General features: G+C 48.1%; 1 protein-coding gene across 1 annotated transcript in view; it reads left to right on the forward strand.

Moving 5' to 3' along the window:
• The window catches only part of Vwa2 (von Willebrand factor A domain containing 2), a 37663-nt gene that overhangs the window by 8515 nt on the left and 15828 nt on the right, over positions 1 to 13320 (forward strand). The window contains exons 3-5 of the mRNA NM_172840.2: positions 2093 to 2167; positions 3948 to 4081; positions 10836 to 10945. Coding sequence (NP_766428.2) covers positions 2093 to 2167; positions 3948 to 4081; positions 10836 to 10945 — 319 coding nt within the window. The remainder of the gene's footprint in view (positions 1 to 2092; positions 2168 to 3947; positions 4082 to 10835; positions 10946 to 13320) is intronic.

Here is a 13320-nt window from a genome sequence, read left to right on the forward strand (position 1 = left end):
GAAGTTCTGGAGCCTGGGAAGGAGGACTTTAAAAGAGGCGGCAGACTTGATTAGAAGCAGCTAAAGCACGCAGCTCTAGTCCTACTCTATAGCACTACACAGAGGCTTGCTAAAAGCACTGAGGTGTCACCCACACAGGAGATAGGCCTGCCCGAATCCTGGTACTTGCTCTAACTCTTCAGCACGTGAGGCAGGAGGCAAAGTGGCCGAGTGCCATGTTAGCAGGTGGCCTCTGGCTCTGACTCTCCCCAGTGTGTTCCTGTCTCGGTGGGGTGGGTTTGGGGGTCCCTGTTAAGCCTTTAAAAGTGAACAGTACTTTTACATTTGTTATGTGGTTGTGAAGAGTCTTTGGCTCCTGGGCCCTTTGTCCACAACTCATAGACTTATTATTTCTGGAAACTTTAGTGTCTATGGAATGCAAGTGAGAAGTGAAGGTCGGTGAACACGGAAGACAGTGCGTGTTCCTGTACTTGGCAGTCTCCAGGGAACTGAGGTCCGCATGGGATTATGGGATGAGCTGCAGCAGTCTGAGATGTCAGGCCCTGAGAGGCTCCAGTGCAGTGATGCAGAGAGCATGTCCCATAGCTTGGGACTGTGGAGCTCTGTGCTGGGTCAGCCCAGTGGTGGGAAGCAGGGACCGTCTGCTGACACACAGAGGAAGGGAAACGGAGAGCAGAGGAGTGTCCCACTGCAGCCCCCCGTCAGGATGCTTCATCTGTCCTCTGTGTTCACTGTGAGGCTCTGCTCCTCTGGCTTGTCTCCTCTGCCTGTGTCACCACGGTTGTGTTACGTTGGTCCGGCAGCTCCATCTATATATAGTTCTGCAGCTAGATGCCCCCACTCTTTGAAGTTGCAAGGGGGAGCTGGCTTTTCAGAATGGCTCCCTGGGTGTCCTTCCGCTCTGTGCCCAGGACACCCCCATTCAACAGTCCTGAAGGCCCCTGTGGTACGTCATTCAGTTCTTATTATTTTAAATTTGGGGTGCCAGAATCGGTCTCACAGCCTTGTGACTGACACCCAAGCTTTCTACCATGTAGCTACCCCCTCAGCCCCAAAGTCTTTATAAATTATCCCTGACTGCTCATTCACCATTATAACGGAGTATGAAAAAGCACAAGAAATCTATCTTATCAGTGAACATGCCACCCTCAAATGTTTTAGCTCTTGGTCATATTAACTGTATTGGTAAATGGATCAACATTTCCCCACATGTTTTTGTGTGTCTGTTATCTGTCTTTGCATTCCTCTAGTACAGAGACTGTTAAAGGAGAGGGTCTTGACCTACATTTCCCTCCCGCAACATCTGTTTCACGGCAGCTGGTTTTCCTTCTGATTTATTTTCAGTTGTAATACTACAACTGTCAAAGGATAAAACCATTTTTATGATTCTTAACTCACATGGCCAAACTGTTTTCTAGAAAGTTTTTGTCTGTTTACAACATCATCATTATGGGAAAAACTCCCCAATTCAATCCTTTCTCAATTCTATTTAAATTTTAAGTTTAGTCATGTGACTTTATACATTTCAGCATCTGCCCAGCTGCTTTTCTGTAGATTTGCCTCTTCTGTGAATTTAACGTTTTATGACAGTGATGTTTTATCCTGCAGCAGATTAAGACCTTGAAAGAACATACCAGCTAAGAGCTGTACCCAGAGGGGACAGTGTTATGATCAAGGACAGAGCTCCTCGGGACCACAGTGTTCCCATGGCCATCCGGTGTTAAAAAGTGAACAGCAACAACAGGAGCCACAACAACAACAACCCTTTCCTCCACAAGATACTACATATAAATAACAAAGTTACTTCACAGAAGGAGAGAGATATTTAAACGCTGTCCATATAACACTGGGGACTGAGGGGTGGGAGCCGAGCGTTCAGCCCAGGGCATCACACACGTGCTCTACAACGAGGCCAAGCCCAGCCGTGCACGCCACAGCCGCACTCTCTGGTGGTTTTTGAGAGAGGAATATTGGACTTCTGTAAGGTTCTACCTTCTGCTTTGTTTACTATTCATTTAGGGCACATAATGTTCAGGTAAAGACACCTCCCATCCGACCATGTCATGATGGCTTCTGGTGTCTTCTCTCCTAGTGTCCCCGACCATCTCTCTTCAGGAAGTGCATGTGAACCGGGAGACCATGGGGAAGATCGCTGTGGCCAGCAAATGTAAGTTTAGCTTACTCCTCCTCCAAACACGTGGCTATTCAGACCTCGGTGCCGCAGACCTGGAGAGGGACATGAGTGTATGCACAGTTATGAGTATGAGTGCATGTGGAGGTCAAAGGGCACTGGAGGAATGTCTTCTCTTTCTACCATGTGGGTCCTGGGATAGACCTTGGGTTAGCACAGCAGCCCCTTTGTCGATATATTTCTTAGCCTACCTCAGGGTTTTCTGTCACCTGACTGCCATCTACCAAGCCACACATGTTTCCTGCCATCTCTCTCCTTCTGCCTGCTCAAGCCAAACTAGCGCTTTCCCAGAAGCCCAACCTAGTCCCCTCCTAGGTGGGGGGACGCGGGATTCATTGCCAGCCCCAGGACTCCCTGATTCTTTGTTACTGGAAAGTTACTGGCTCACACTGTTTCTGCTTCCCTATCTGTCTAGTGGGAATGAAAACACAAATCTCAGGCTGAGGGTATGCCTCAGGGGGTGTAACAGGGTGACGTGGTCCCAGCACTCCCGAAGTGTTCGCAGAATCCTGTAGGCTTACGATCAACCCGTGAGCTCCAAAAGCAGAGAGACACTGTGTCAAAAACAGAAGGAAAATGCAATAGAAGCCCATGCCTGTCCTCAGCCTCTGCACGCATGCACAGGCGTGTGTGTGTGTGTATGCACACACACACACACACACACACACACACACACCCTTCTTTAGGGTTAGAGTTGCGAGCTAGATGACAGACTTTCTCCATGAGGTGGTGGAAAATGTTCTACCATCAAGGGTGGTGGTGGTGGATTCTGTCAGTGCATGCACTAGAAATGTTAATTATGTACCTTGAGTGGTGAGTCGTATGGTATAGGAAGTCTCAAGAAGACATTCAAAGAAATAAAATCCTTGGGGAGCTAAAAGGAATAAGTGGATGGGTGTGTCAGATACATCTTGTGCTGGTTTTGTGCCAGCTTGACACAAGCCATAGTCATACAGGGAGAGGAGGCGCCTCACCTGAGAAAATACCTCTGGAAGATCTGGCTACAGGCAAGCCTGTAGGATATTTTCCGAGTTAGTGATTTTGGAGGACTCAGCCCATTGTGAGTGTACTGTCTCTGGGATGGTGGTCCTGTGTTGTATAAGAAAGCAGGCTGAGCCGGGCATGATGGCGCATGCCTTTAATCCTAGTACTTGGGAGGCAGAGGCAGGCAGATTTCTGAGTTTGAGGCCAGCCTGGTCTACAAAGTGAGTTCCAGGACAGCCAGGACTATACAGAGAAACCCGGTCTCGAAAAAAAAAAAAAAAAAAAGAAAGAAAGAAAGAAAGAAAGCAGGCTGAACAAACTATCAGGAGCAAGCCGATAAGCAGTACCCCCTCCCGCATGGCCCCTGCATCAGCTCCTGCCTCCAGGTTCCTGCCCTGCTTGAGCTCCTGCCTTCAGTGGTAAACTGTGGTATGGAAGTGGAAGCCAAATAGACCCTCTCCTCCTCATGTTGCTTTTGTTCATGGTGTTTTGTTACAATAGTAAGAACTGTCTCAGACCCACCTCCAGTGGTGCTGAAGTAGAAGAAAGGTATGGCCCCGGCTGCTACGTGAACTCTTGCTCAGCCTCACCGAGCGTCAGGGTACCCAACTGAGATAGTGACCCTCAAAGGCTGGGACCATGACCAACCCAGAAGATCCTCTTCATAGGACTCATGTAATATGGCTGAAGAGCTCACAAGCAGGCCCCAACTCGTAGTCTTTATAACACAAAAGAACCTAGTTTAATTGTGTCCATCTGCTCCTGTCTCCAGTAATGTGGTGCTCAGCCGCGGTCGACATCCTGTTTCTGTTAGATGGCTCTCACAGCATCGGGAAGGGGAGCTTCGAGAGGTCCAAGCGCTTCGCCATCGCTGCCTGTGATGCCCTGGACATCAGCCCTGGCAGGGTGAGTGCAAACGTGTCTCCTCTGGTGCCCTTTGTTTGGAGTGACAGAATCTCATCTTTGGGCCGAGAAAGGAATGGATTGTCTGTGGGATGCAGAGGACTAAGGGAAAAATTGCAACATGGTAGGACTGATGCTGGGGTGTCAGGGATCGGCCAAGGCAGCTAAGTGTGCCCCCCGCCCCCATCCTCCTCAGTGTGCCCCAGTCCTCCTCAGTGTGGCTTCCCCCCCACCCCCCCCCCAGTCCTCCTCAGTGTGGCTTCCCACATAGCCAAGTAGTTCTGCATTGTCTTTCCAGCTAGTTCCCCATAGGTGGGTGTAGAGCTCGGGAGAGTGTACACTTGTCTCCTGTGGAGTGTCAGAACTCCTAGGAGGGCACCTAGGAGGGCAGGCATAAGCCACATGACGACCCCTTCCCAATCACATACTGGAGAAGACGGGGCTCAGGGCTGTAGAGGGACGGGCATGGGTCTGGTTTCCAACATACAGAGAGATTGGGTGTAAAGCAGCTTAGTTAAGTCTTTATGGATGCTCTATGGGTGGTCTGCTGTTGAGGTGGATTTAAGCAATGGGGCTCTTCCTCTCAATTAGAATTTCATCCCTGGCTCCTTGGACAACCGAATGCACACTGAGCAGACCAGAGTATTAGTGGGAAACAGCGCTGTCCTCTCCGGCCACTTTAAAGGTCTACTCTTTTCAGAGTGAATACAGAGAGCACCTTCATTTCTTGTCCTTTCAGGCTTCAAGTGTCACAGATAGCAGAGTTGGGCTCTTGTTTCTGAAGGGGACAATTTTGAACAACCCACAGCACAATGGGTGTGAATACATCCTGAGAAAGAGAACCACACAGGCCCTCGCCTCCCCTCACCCAGCAGTAGACCTCCTGCCCTGTAGCAGTTTCACTCTCCTGCCGAGCATAAATGCTGGAGACTTGGTGACACCCTCCATGGCATTTTCTTTCTTAAAAGAAATAAGTGTTCGTAAACGTTCGCATGCACCAGAAACATAGGCCTGTCCGACGCTTCCACTTCGTGAGGTCCTCCAACTCATCCGACATGTAACAGCTTGAATCCTACACTCTGACAGTCTGCTCCTAAATACTCCCACCCACGAGTTGCTGCTTACAGTGTTTCTTGTCACTGTAAGAGATTTCAGGCCATCTGAAAGCTCGTTGGTAAGGACAGGTAATAATCAACTAGTGTTCCCATTTATGAGTGACCAGGTAGGGTTCAAATCCAGAAAGTATATGTATACACATACATGCACACTCATACACACTCACAAACACTCACACAACACACACACAACACATTCACCACACACACATTCACCACACACACACTCACCACACACACACTCACCACACACACACTCACCTCACACACTCACCACACACACTCACCACACACACTCACCACACACACTCACACACTCACCACACACACTCACACACTTACCACACACACACTCACACACTCACCACATACACACTCACCACACACACTCACCACACACACATTCACCACACACACACTCACCACACACACACTCACACACTCACACACTCACACACTCACCACACACACACTCACCACACACACACTCACCACACACACACTCACATATATACTTTCTGGATTTTCAACCATGCAAACCCACCCCAAAATGAAATGAAACAAAGAAGCCATAATTATTTAAATTAGAGACCAGTCGCAGGCTGAGAAAGGAAGAGGCTTTCCAAGGCAGCATTCCTGACTTAATCCTGTAAAAGCTGGAGGATTTAGGAACAAGCAAGGCTTGTTATGGGGGCCAGGGTGTCTGGAGAACAGCTGTCACTTGCGAGTGTGAGCACATTGCCCTGGTGTGCAGGCAGCCAGGCCCGGTCTCTGACTCGCCAGAGAGGTCCTTCATTCAGTCCTTTCAGGAGCAGCCCTGAGGTTCTGAGCGTGGTGTCAGCACAGTATCAGCCTAAAGGGGCCAGGGCAGAGACCTGCTGGGTCTCCACCTTCCTCCAGACAAGGCCTACTATAAAAATAACCTCCTCCCATCACTTGTGGTACAAATATACATATACATAGTGATATAAATATATAGTCATGTATACCCTCTTCCTGGAGGAGGTGGTGTAAGGATTAAACACCATTGGTGTTAGCCTTGTATATTCTGAATGAGTGTTCCGGAACCCCTGAGGTCGGCAAGTTGGGAGAGACGAGAAGTGTGATGTGTGCATTCTTTAGCTTTTCCCTCTACATGTACTGTGTATATGTGTGTATGCATGCGCGTGTGGGCAGAGGACAGCTACAGGGACACAGTTTGCTCCTTTCACTTTGTGGTTCCTCAGGCCATCAGGCTCTCTGTAGCAGGCACCTTGCCCCCTGAGCCAGGTCACTGGCCCTGGATGTACATTCTGAATCCCATGTTCTGCAGAAGGGAATCAAGTGATGGCTGAGGTCATGGAGCAATCTCAGACAGGGTTAACCTGGCGAACTGGGGCTCTTGACTCTTAGCCCAGGGCTTGCCTGGCTCTCCCAGTGGCCGCCTCTGGCCTAGGGTGATAGAACGACACAAAGCACCATACTCAGTTGTCACACAGCAAGTGACAGCCAGCAGAATTGTAACTCTGGGCTTTTCCTCCTGACGACTTTGTTCCCAGAAATAACTACTCTGAGACTAATTGTTTATTAATAAATGTGTAGGCCAATAACTTTGGCTCTGTTCCACAACTAACTCATACCTCAATAATCTATTTTTTATTCTAGTCTATTTTCTGCTGGTTAGTTACCGCTCCTCAGGTTTATGCAGCCGTCTTCCTCTCTGTCCTGGCGAATCTCCTGAACCTGACTATTTTCCAGAATCCCCCTCTTCCTCCAGGAACTCCCACCCCCTATTTCCTGCCTCACTTCATTGGCCAAGGCTTTTTTTATTGACAGGTGAATGCTTTTACACAGTGCACAAGAGTCTTTCCACACAATGTGGCAGTCTGTGGTAGTGAAGGGGTTGCAAGACATGGAATGGAGTGGAACACAGTAAGAAAACAAGCCAACAAACCTCTTGTCTGATGCTGTCAGGAGCCGATCAACACAGCTCAGGGGACTTGAGTGTCTCTGCGTGTTGATTCTTTTTGTGCCATTGTGACCAAAAGGGAAGAGTGATTTCTGTGTCTCGTGGTTCCAGGGAGATTTTAGCCCATCCTGGTAGGGGGACCCTGGCTACAGTGTGGCTGCATCTGTGGCCGTGAGAACCTGGAACAGTGTCGCTATTTGCATGGTACAGACCAGGAAGGAGAGAAAGCAGGCTGAAGCTAGGGCTTGGTGGGTTGTTCAGAGGCCTGCCTCTGTGACCTGCTTCTACCAGCCATACCCACATTGTAAAGGCTCTGCAACCTTCAAAGGAGTACTGCAGGCTGGGGACTGTGCACTCGTAACATATATTTCAGGTTCAAACCTATTTCAGTGTAGAACTGTATGAAATTCTAGGGCAGGGCCTGTAACAGAGAGCCAGAGTAGTGAGAAGCCTGAAAGCTTCTCTGTGTGAGGGACCCATTCATGTGAAAGAGTGCAGACAGGATCCATCTTAAGAGAGCAAGACTTGGATGCTGGGGGGGGGGGGATCAATTTGGGTTTAACCTAAGAAAGACGACTTCTCAGCAAGACTGGCAGGGGGATAGGGGACGTCCAGGTGCTAAAACAGATAGACCTGCTTGCTCCATTAGCAGGAGGATTTGAGTTCTGTCCCCCAAACTTACATAAGCTGTACATGGTGCTACACATTTGCAATCCCAGTATTGATGAAGTAGAAACAGACAGACCCCTGGGGGCCCATGGCCAGCCACTCTAGCCTGACCAGTGAGCCCCAGGTCCCAATAGGACACACTGTTTCAAAACCCAGAAAAACACCCCCAACAGAGAAACAACACCTCTGGCCTCTTCATGCTTTTGCACACACAGTTATGCACGCACATACACACACACGCGCACGCATGCACGCACACCTCGAGAAACAGGAAAAGTGATGTTTACTTGGGTGAGCCAGTATCTTTACTAACTACTGGTTCTCTGCAGAGAGGCTTTGCTGGGTGGCTTCGGGGTCTCTGCCTTTTTTGTTTGCTGTATTTGACCCAGCACTTATTTTGATCCCTTCCGTTTCCAGGAAGACGTTTCCAAGTAGCTTTAAGTTGAGAGCGTTTGTGGGCGGCCTGTTGTGGACCAGGATGAAGTGTTTGAAGCCTTCCTCTAAATTTTACAAACACTCATTTCCTGCTTTAACAGCCCGATGACTGGGGTGTGAAGAGATTCCTGGGTGGGCTTGCTTCTGTGGACAGTAAACTGCAGATAAAAGGCAGTGAGCGATTTTACTTCCAAACCACCAATTAGATGAAAGGCCTTCGCCACTGACTGGAGCTCTTTGCTGTGCGCTTGTATTTGAAGCTGGGTTCTTCCTGGTTAATCCAGGCTAGTGGACCCAGCTGCTGGTCTCCAAAGAATTCCTCTCACCAGTCTGACCAAGCACTTCTTTACATGGGTCAATAAAAAGGAGGACAGAGAAGAAAATCTGTGCCCACACATTCCCCATTCACCAGGACCCCCTCCCTTGCCTACTCTGATTACCAGATCCCTCCCCCCACCTGCTCTGATTGGTCACTGGGTCCCTCTCCCCTGCCTGCTCTGATTGGTCACTGGATCCCTCTCCCCTGCCTGCTCAGACTGATCATGGATCCCGTACTTATTTGATCACTGATCCACCCACCTGTTCCAAGTCCCCTTGCAGACCCACTATGTGCGGATACAGGAAGGTGTGCTTCCATTTTCTCCTTTTCTATAAACATTAGCATAGGTTTACACATTACTCTCTGACTCTCACCTTTCTATATCATATTGTCTTGGAAATCTCATCATCTCGATATATGTCCATATATAGACATTGTAGATAATTTGCCAATTAGTCTATCACAAGGATTTACCAGGACTAATGAGCCAGCCCCTATTGATAGACCGTTGCTATTACAGATACACTGTAATCTTATGAATGCCCTGTTCACTGTGTGGAAGAGTATCTGTAGGATAATCCCCCTGTGCATTTTTAGCTGTTAATACATACCGGCATGATGCCCTCCTTAGATGTGACACCAGTTTACATTCCTACCCACAATGGTAGAGAATAGTTGCCTTTGCCGACACGGTATCTCTTTTTCTTGAGCTGATGGTCTTGTTTTCCTAAGCCCAAATGTTCCGCCATTAAAGAACCATTTGCTTCCCCTTCTTGATCTTTGATCGTATCTTTGGCCCGTTTTCTGCTGTCTTGTTGTCTTTTGACACATGGAGGAACTAACCCTGGCCTCCGTGAGCTGTAAATCCTGTCTGCTTTGTCTTAACCTGTGACCGTGTGGAAGTTTGTTCCAAGCCCTCAGATTTATCAGACTTCACAACCTGTAAAACATTGAAGACTGGGTTTGAGTTCCTGGCAAACAAGGGAATTCTCCTAAGAGTTCTTTCTGAATGTTCCAGTTTGAGATACTCAGCAGGTATCCATTCAGTGTCTCCTTGAGTTTGTGGTCGTCTTTCCAGTTGTTTCGGTACCTGGCTGAGCAGTCAGTCTTCTCCACCGGCTTGAGGTCATATTTCACATCATTTTCTAAGGAAACTGTGGCAGGCTTCCTTCCTCTGGGCTTCTCAAAGTTGCCCCAAGCTATGGCCCACAGCATCCATTTCCCCAAATGGCCCTCCAAGCCTTTCTGCTTTTAGCTGCCAACAGCTCCCCATCTGTGGCACCATCTGGCTGACCCAGAGCATCACGTCATTGTCTTCCGAGTGCTAGGCCAGCTAAGGGATTACACTAGGGACTCCAGTAGTGTCTTTGCCAGAGCTGGCCTACTGAGCGTGTGGTACCTTTGGGGTTTGGAGGGCTGAGGATTAGGAGCTAGTTGGGGCCATCACTCTGAATGCTCAGCCTCCTGGGTCCAGTTTTGCGAGGCATGTGTTAGGTTCTCTCCTACGGCCTCCTTAATTAGGAATCTCAACCTGTCATCTCTCCATTTCCATCCCTGAACCTCCAGATCCACTATTGCTTGTCTCTTGTGAGCTGACTGTTTCCAGTTTGACTTACTGGTCTAGAATCTTGGCCCTTTTCTGGCTTGGGCAGGAGTGGGCCATTAGTGAGGTACAGGGGTTTGGTGGCTGTGGAGTCTTCTGCAGGATTTGAAAGCATTTTGCTACCAGTCTGTATCCTCTCCAGAAGAGGCAAGCAGTATAACGGTGCTTTGGAGAAGTCCAGATGCTGCAAGTCCGGGGACCCAAGCTTCCTCTCCTTGTGGTCTTGGGTGGAAAGCCTTTCACAGTGTCGTCTGTATACTTTAGTGTGATCTTCAGTTATGTGGGCATCAACTGGGCCCCCATGGATAGGTGATATGACTCATAAGTTTATACACAGTAGCACATGAGCCAGGAAGCCTTTGGGAGATGCAAGAAGAGCCTCACCTAATGCTGCTTGCAGCCCAGCAGGGATAGGTGCCAGATGGGCAGCTGCCTTCCGAGGCGAGTACTTCAAGATGACTAACGGCAGATAGGGGCACCAGGCATATTTGACCACCTCCTCCCAGATTCTCCAGCTGGTCTGCAGAACTACGTTTCAAGGGAGGCTGGCCAGAGCTGCCACACAGAATTTGTTGCATGGCCAAGAGATGGATGTCCATCTTTCTTCTGTGAAATGTTTATGATTTGACGGAGATCTCTGGGGCCTCTGACCTTGTCCCCTCCCACAGGTCAGAGTCGGAGCCTTGCAGTTTGGTTCCACTCCTCATCTGGAATTCCCCTTGGACTCCTTCTCAACTCGACAGGAAGTGAAGGAAAGCATCAAGGGGATAGTTTTCAAGTAAGTGTACTGGGAGCGCGCCACGCAGACACTGAAGCTTTGTCCTTCCTTCCGTCCGTCTGTTCATCCGTCCTTTCCTTCCTTCTTTCCCTCCTTCCCTCCCTCCCTCCCTCCTCCTCCTCCTTCCTCTCTTTCTTCTTCTTCTCCTTCTTTTCCTCCTCCTCCTCCTTTTCTTCTTCTCCTCTTCCTCCCTCTCCTCTTCCTCCTTGTTCGCTTCCTCCTCCTCCTCCCCCTCTCCCTCCTTCTCCCCCTCCTCCTCTCCCCACTTCTTCTCCTTCTTTGAAACAGTGTCTCACTGCGTAGTCCAGGCTGGCTCAGAACTCCCCCTGAACTCACAGAGATCTACCTGCCTCTGCCTCCCTGAGTTCTGGGATTAAAGGTGTGCACCACCACACTTAGTGAAGCTAACTTTCAGTGAAAACTACTGCCTTGAAGGGTTTGGGCTTCCTCACCTCAGGCCCCAGCTATGCACAGTTGGCAATTCTCAGGGCTGCTCTTTTTATTACAGTATGACACCCAGGTGGCAATTGAAAACATTAGTTTGAAAAAGTTTGCTATGTAATTGTCAGTTACATGGAACAGAGGGTTACTGAAGGTCCTGCTAGGGTGAATGAAGCATGTGAGGTTATGGGAAGAATTTAGGTTCAGCCTCAGCTATCCATGGAGACCTCACAGTTGGGATATGAGGTCCAGCCTCAGCTATCCATGGAGACCTCTCAGTTGGGATATGAGGTCCAGCCTCAGCTATCCATGGAGACCTCTCAGTTGGGATATAAGGTCCAGCCTCAGCTATCCATGGAGACCTCTCAGTTGGGATATGAGGTCCAGCCTCAGCTATCCATGGAGACCTCTCAGTTGGGATATGAGGTCCAGCCTCAGCTATCCATGGAGACCTCTCAGTTGGGATATGAGGTCCAGCCTCAGCTATCCATGGAGACCTCTCAGTTGGGATATGAGGTCCAGCCTCAGCTATCCATGGAGACCTCTCTGTTGGGAGGTTCACCATACTTCTCGAAGCTGCACTCTATTTACATTCTGAAAAGAACAATTTCCTTTCTGTTACTGAGAATGCTGAAAGATTGGGGAGAGTTGATAATGTGCTCATCTGCATACTCAATACAAAAATGTGTGCATATGGTAGGGTGACAGGTGTCCACGTGGTGGGTAAATTGAGGCAGGCAGCCGTTGGGGGTCAGCACTCAGAGCCACTGATAGAGTGGATCCAGCTACTTACATGGGCTGCCGCCAATGGCAGCCAGCAATTAGAGAAGTTACTCAGCAGACATTTTTTTCTGAGAGAACAAAGCTTAATTTACTGGGGCTGGCAATGCCTGTGGCCAGTGGAAAAAAAGTATGAGCTCTTTTAATACCTTGAGAAGGAAAGAGAAAATTCACACACACAGAGAACAGAGAGTGGATGAAATAAAAAGCAACATCCAATAACTTCATACATACAAACATATACATACACGTATACATACATACATACATACATACATGTATTCATACATACATACATACAAACATACATGCATACATACATACATAGCTACAGACAGACATATACACATTCACATATAATGCTTCAAGCAATGCTCCAGAAAGCAGGCTCCAGGCATCTCTCTCTCTCTCTCTCTCTCTCACACACACATACACACACACACACACACACACACACACACACACACACACACAACTGATGGATGGAAGGAACAATGTTCCAGCCATCCATACTTTATTCTTTCTTCCATCACTTACATATCCCAGCAAAATCTTTTCAAGCAGTATACAATTACAATTGCAATGTGATGCCATTTTAGTTTTCTAGTGAATGATTGTGAAAAACAATGTGTTTCCCCCAATACCTTTACAAGAAATAATATTACATTCGTAACTAAGCAACTTGTTATACATTAACAAAGTGCAACCAAGCAAGGTAGTTTTCTCTGCCAGTTTCTCTTACTAGCAGACAGCAAATTGTGGTTACAAAGAAAGGAGTAATTTATTTTACTATTTATCTTTAAAAGTAATCTTGTAAGAATCTTAGGGGGCTGGAGGGATGCCTTAGTGGTTAAGACAACTGACTGCTATTCCAGAGGTCCTGAGTCCAATTCCCAGCAGCCACATGGTAGCTTACAACGGTGTACTCACATACATAAAATAAATAACTATATCTTCAGAAAAGAATCTTAAAAGAACCACAAATCTAAACTTTCATATTAAAAAAAACAGTCATATCTACTTTAAATCTTCAGTATGCACATATACTCACCAGCAATTCTTATCAAATCATATCAGGAAACTGAGAGCAAAGACGGCTGTAAGAAATCAGTCGTCACCAGTCCAGCCTCAGTGAGAGTCACGTCATCCAGTGC

The sequence above is a fragment of the Mus musculus genome, chromosome 19, assembly GCF_000001635.26.
Source record: "Mus musculus strain C57BL/6J chromosome 19, GRCm38.p6 C57BL/6J".
NCBI lineage: Eukaryota > Metazoa > Chordata > Mammalia > Rodentia > Muridae > Mus > Mus musculus.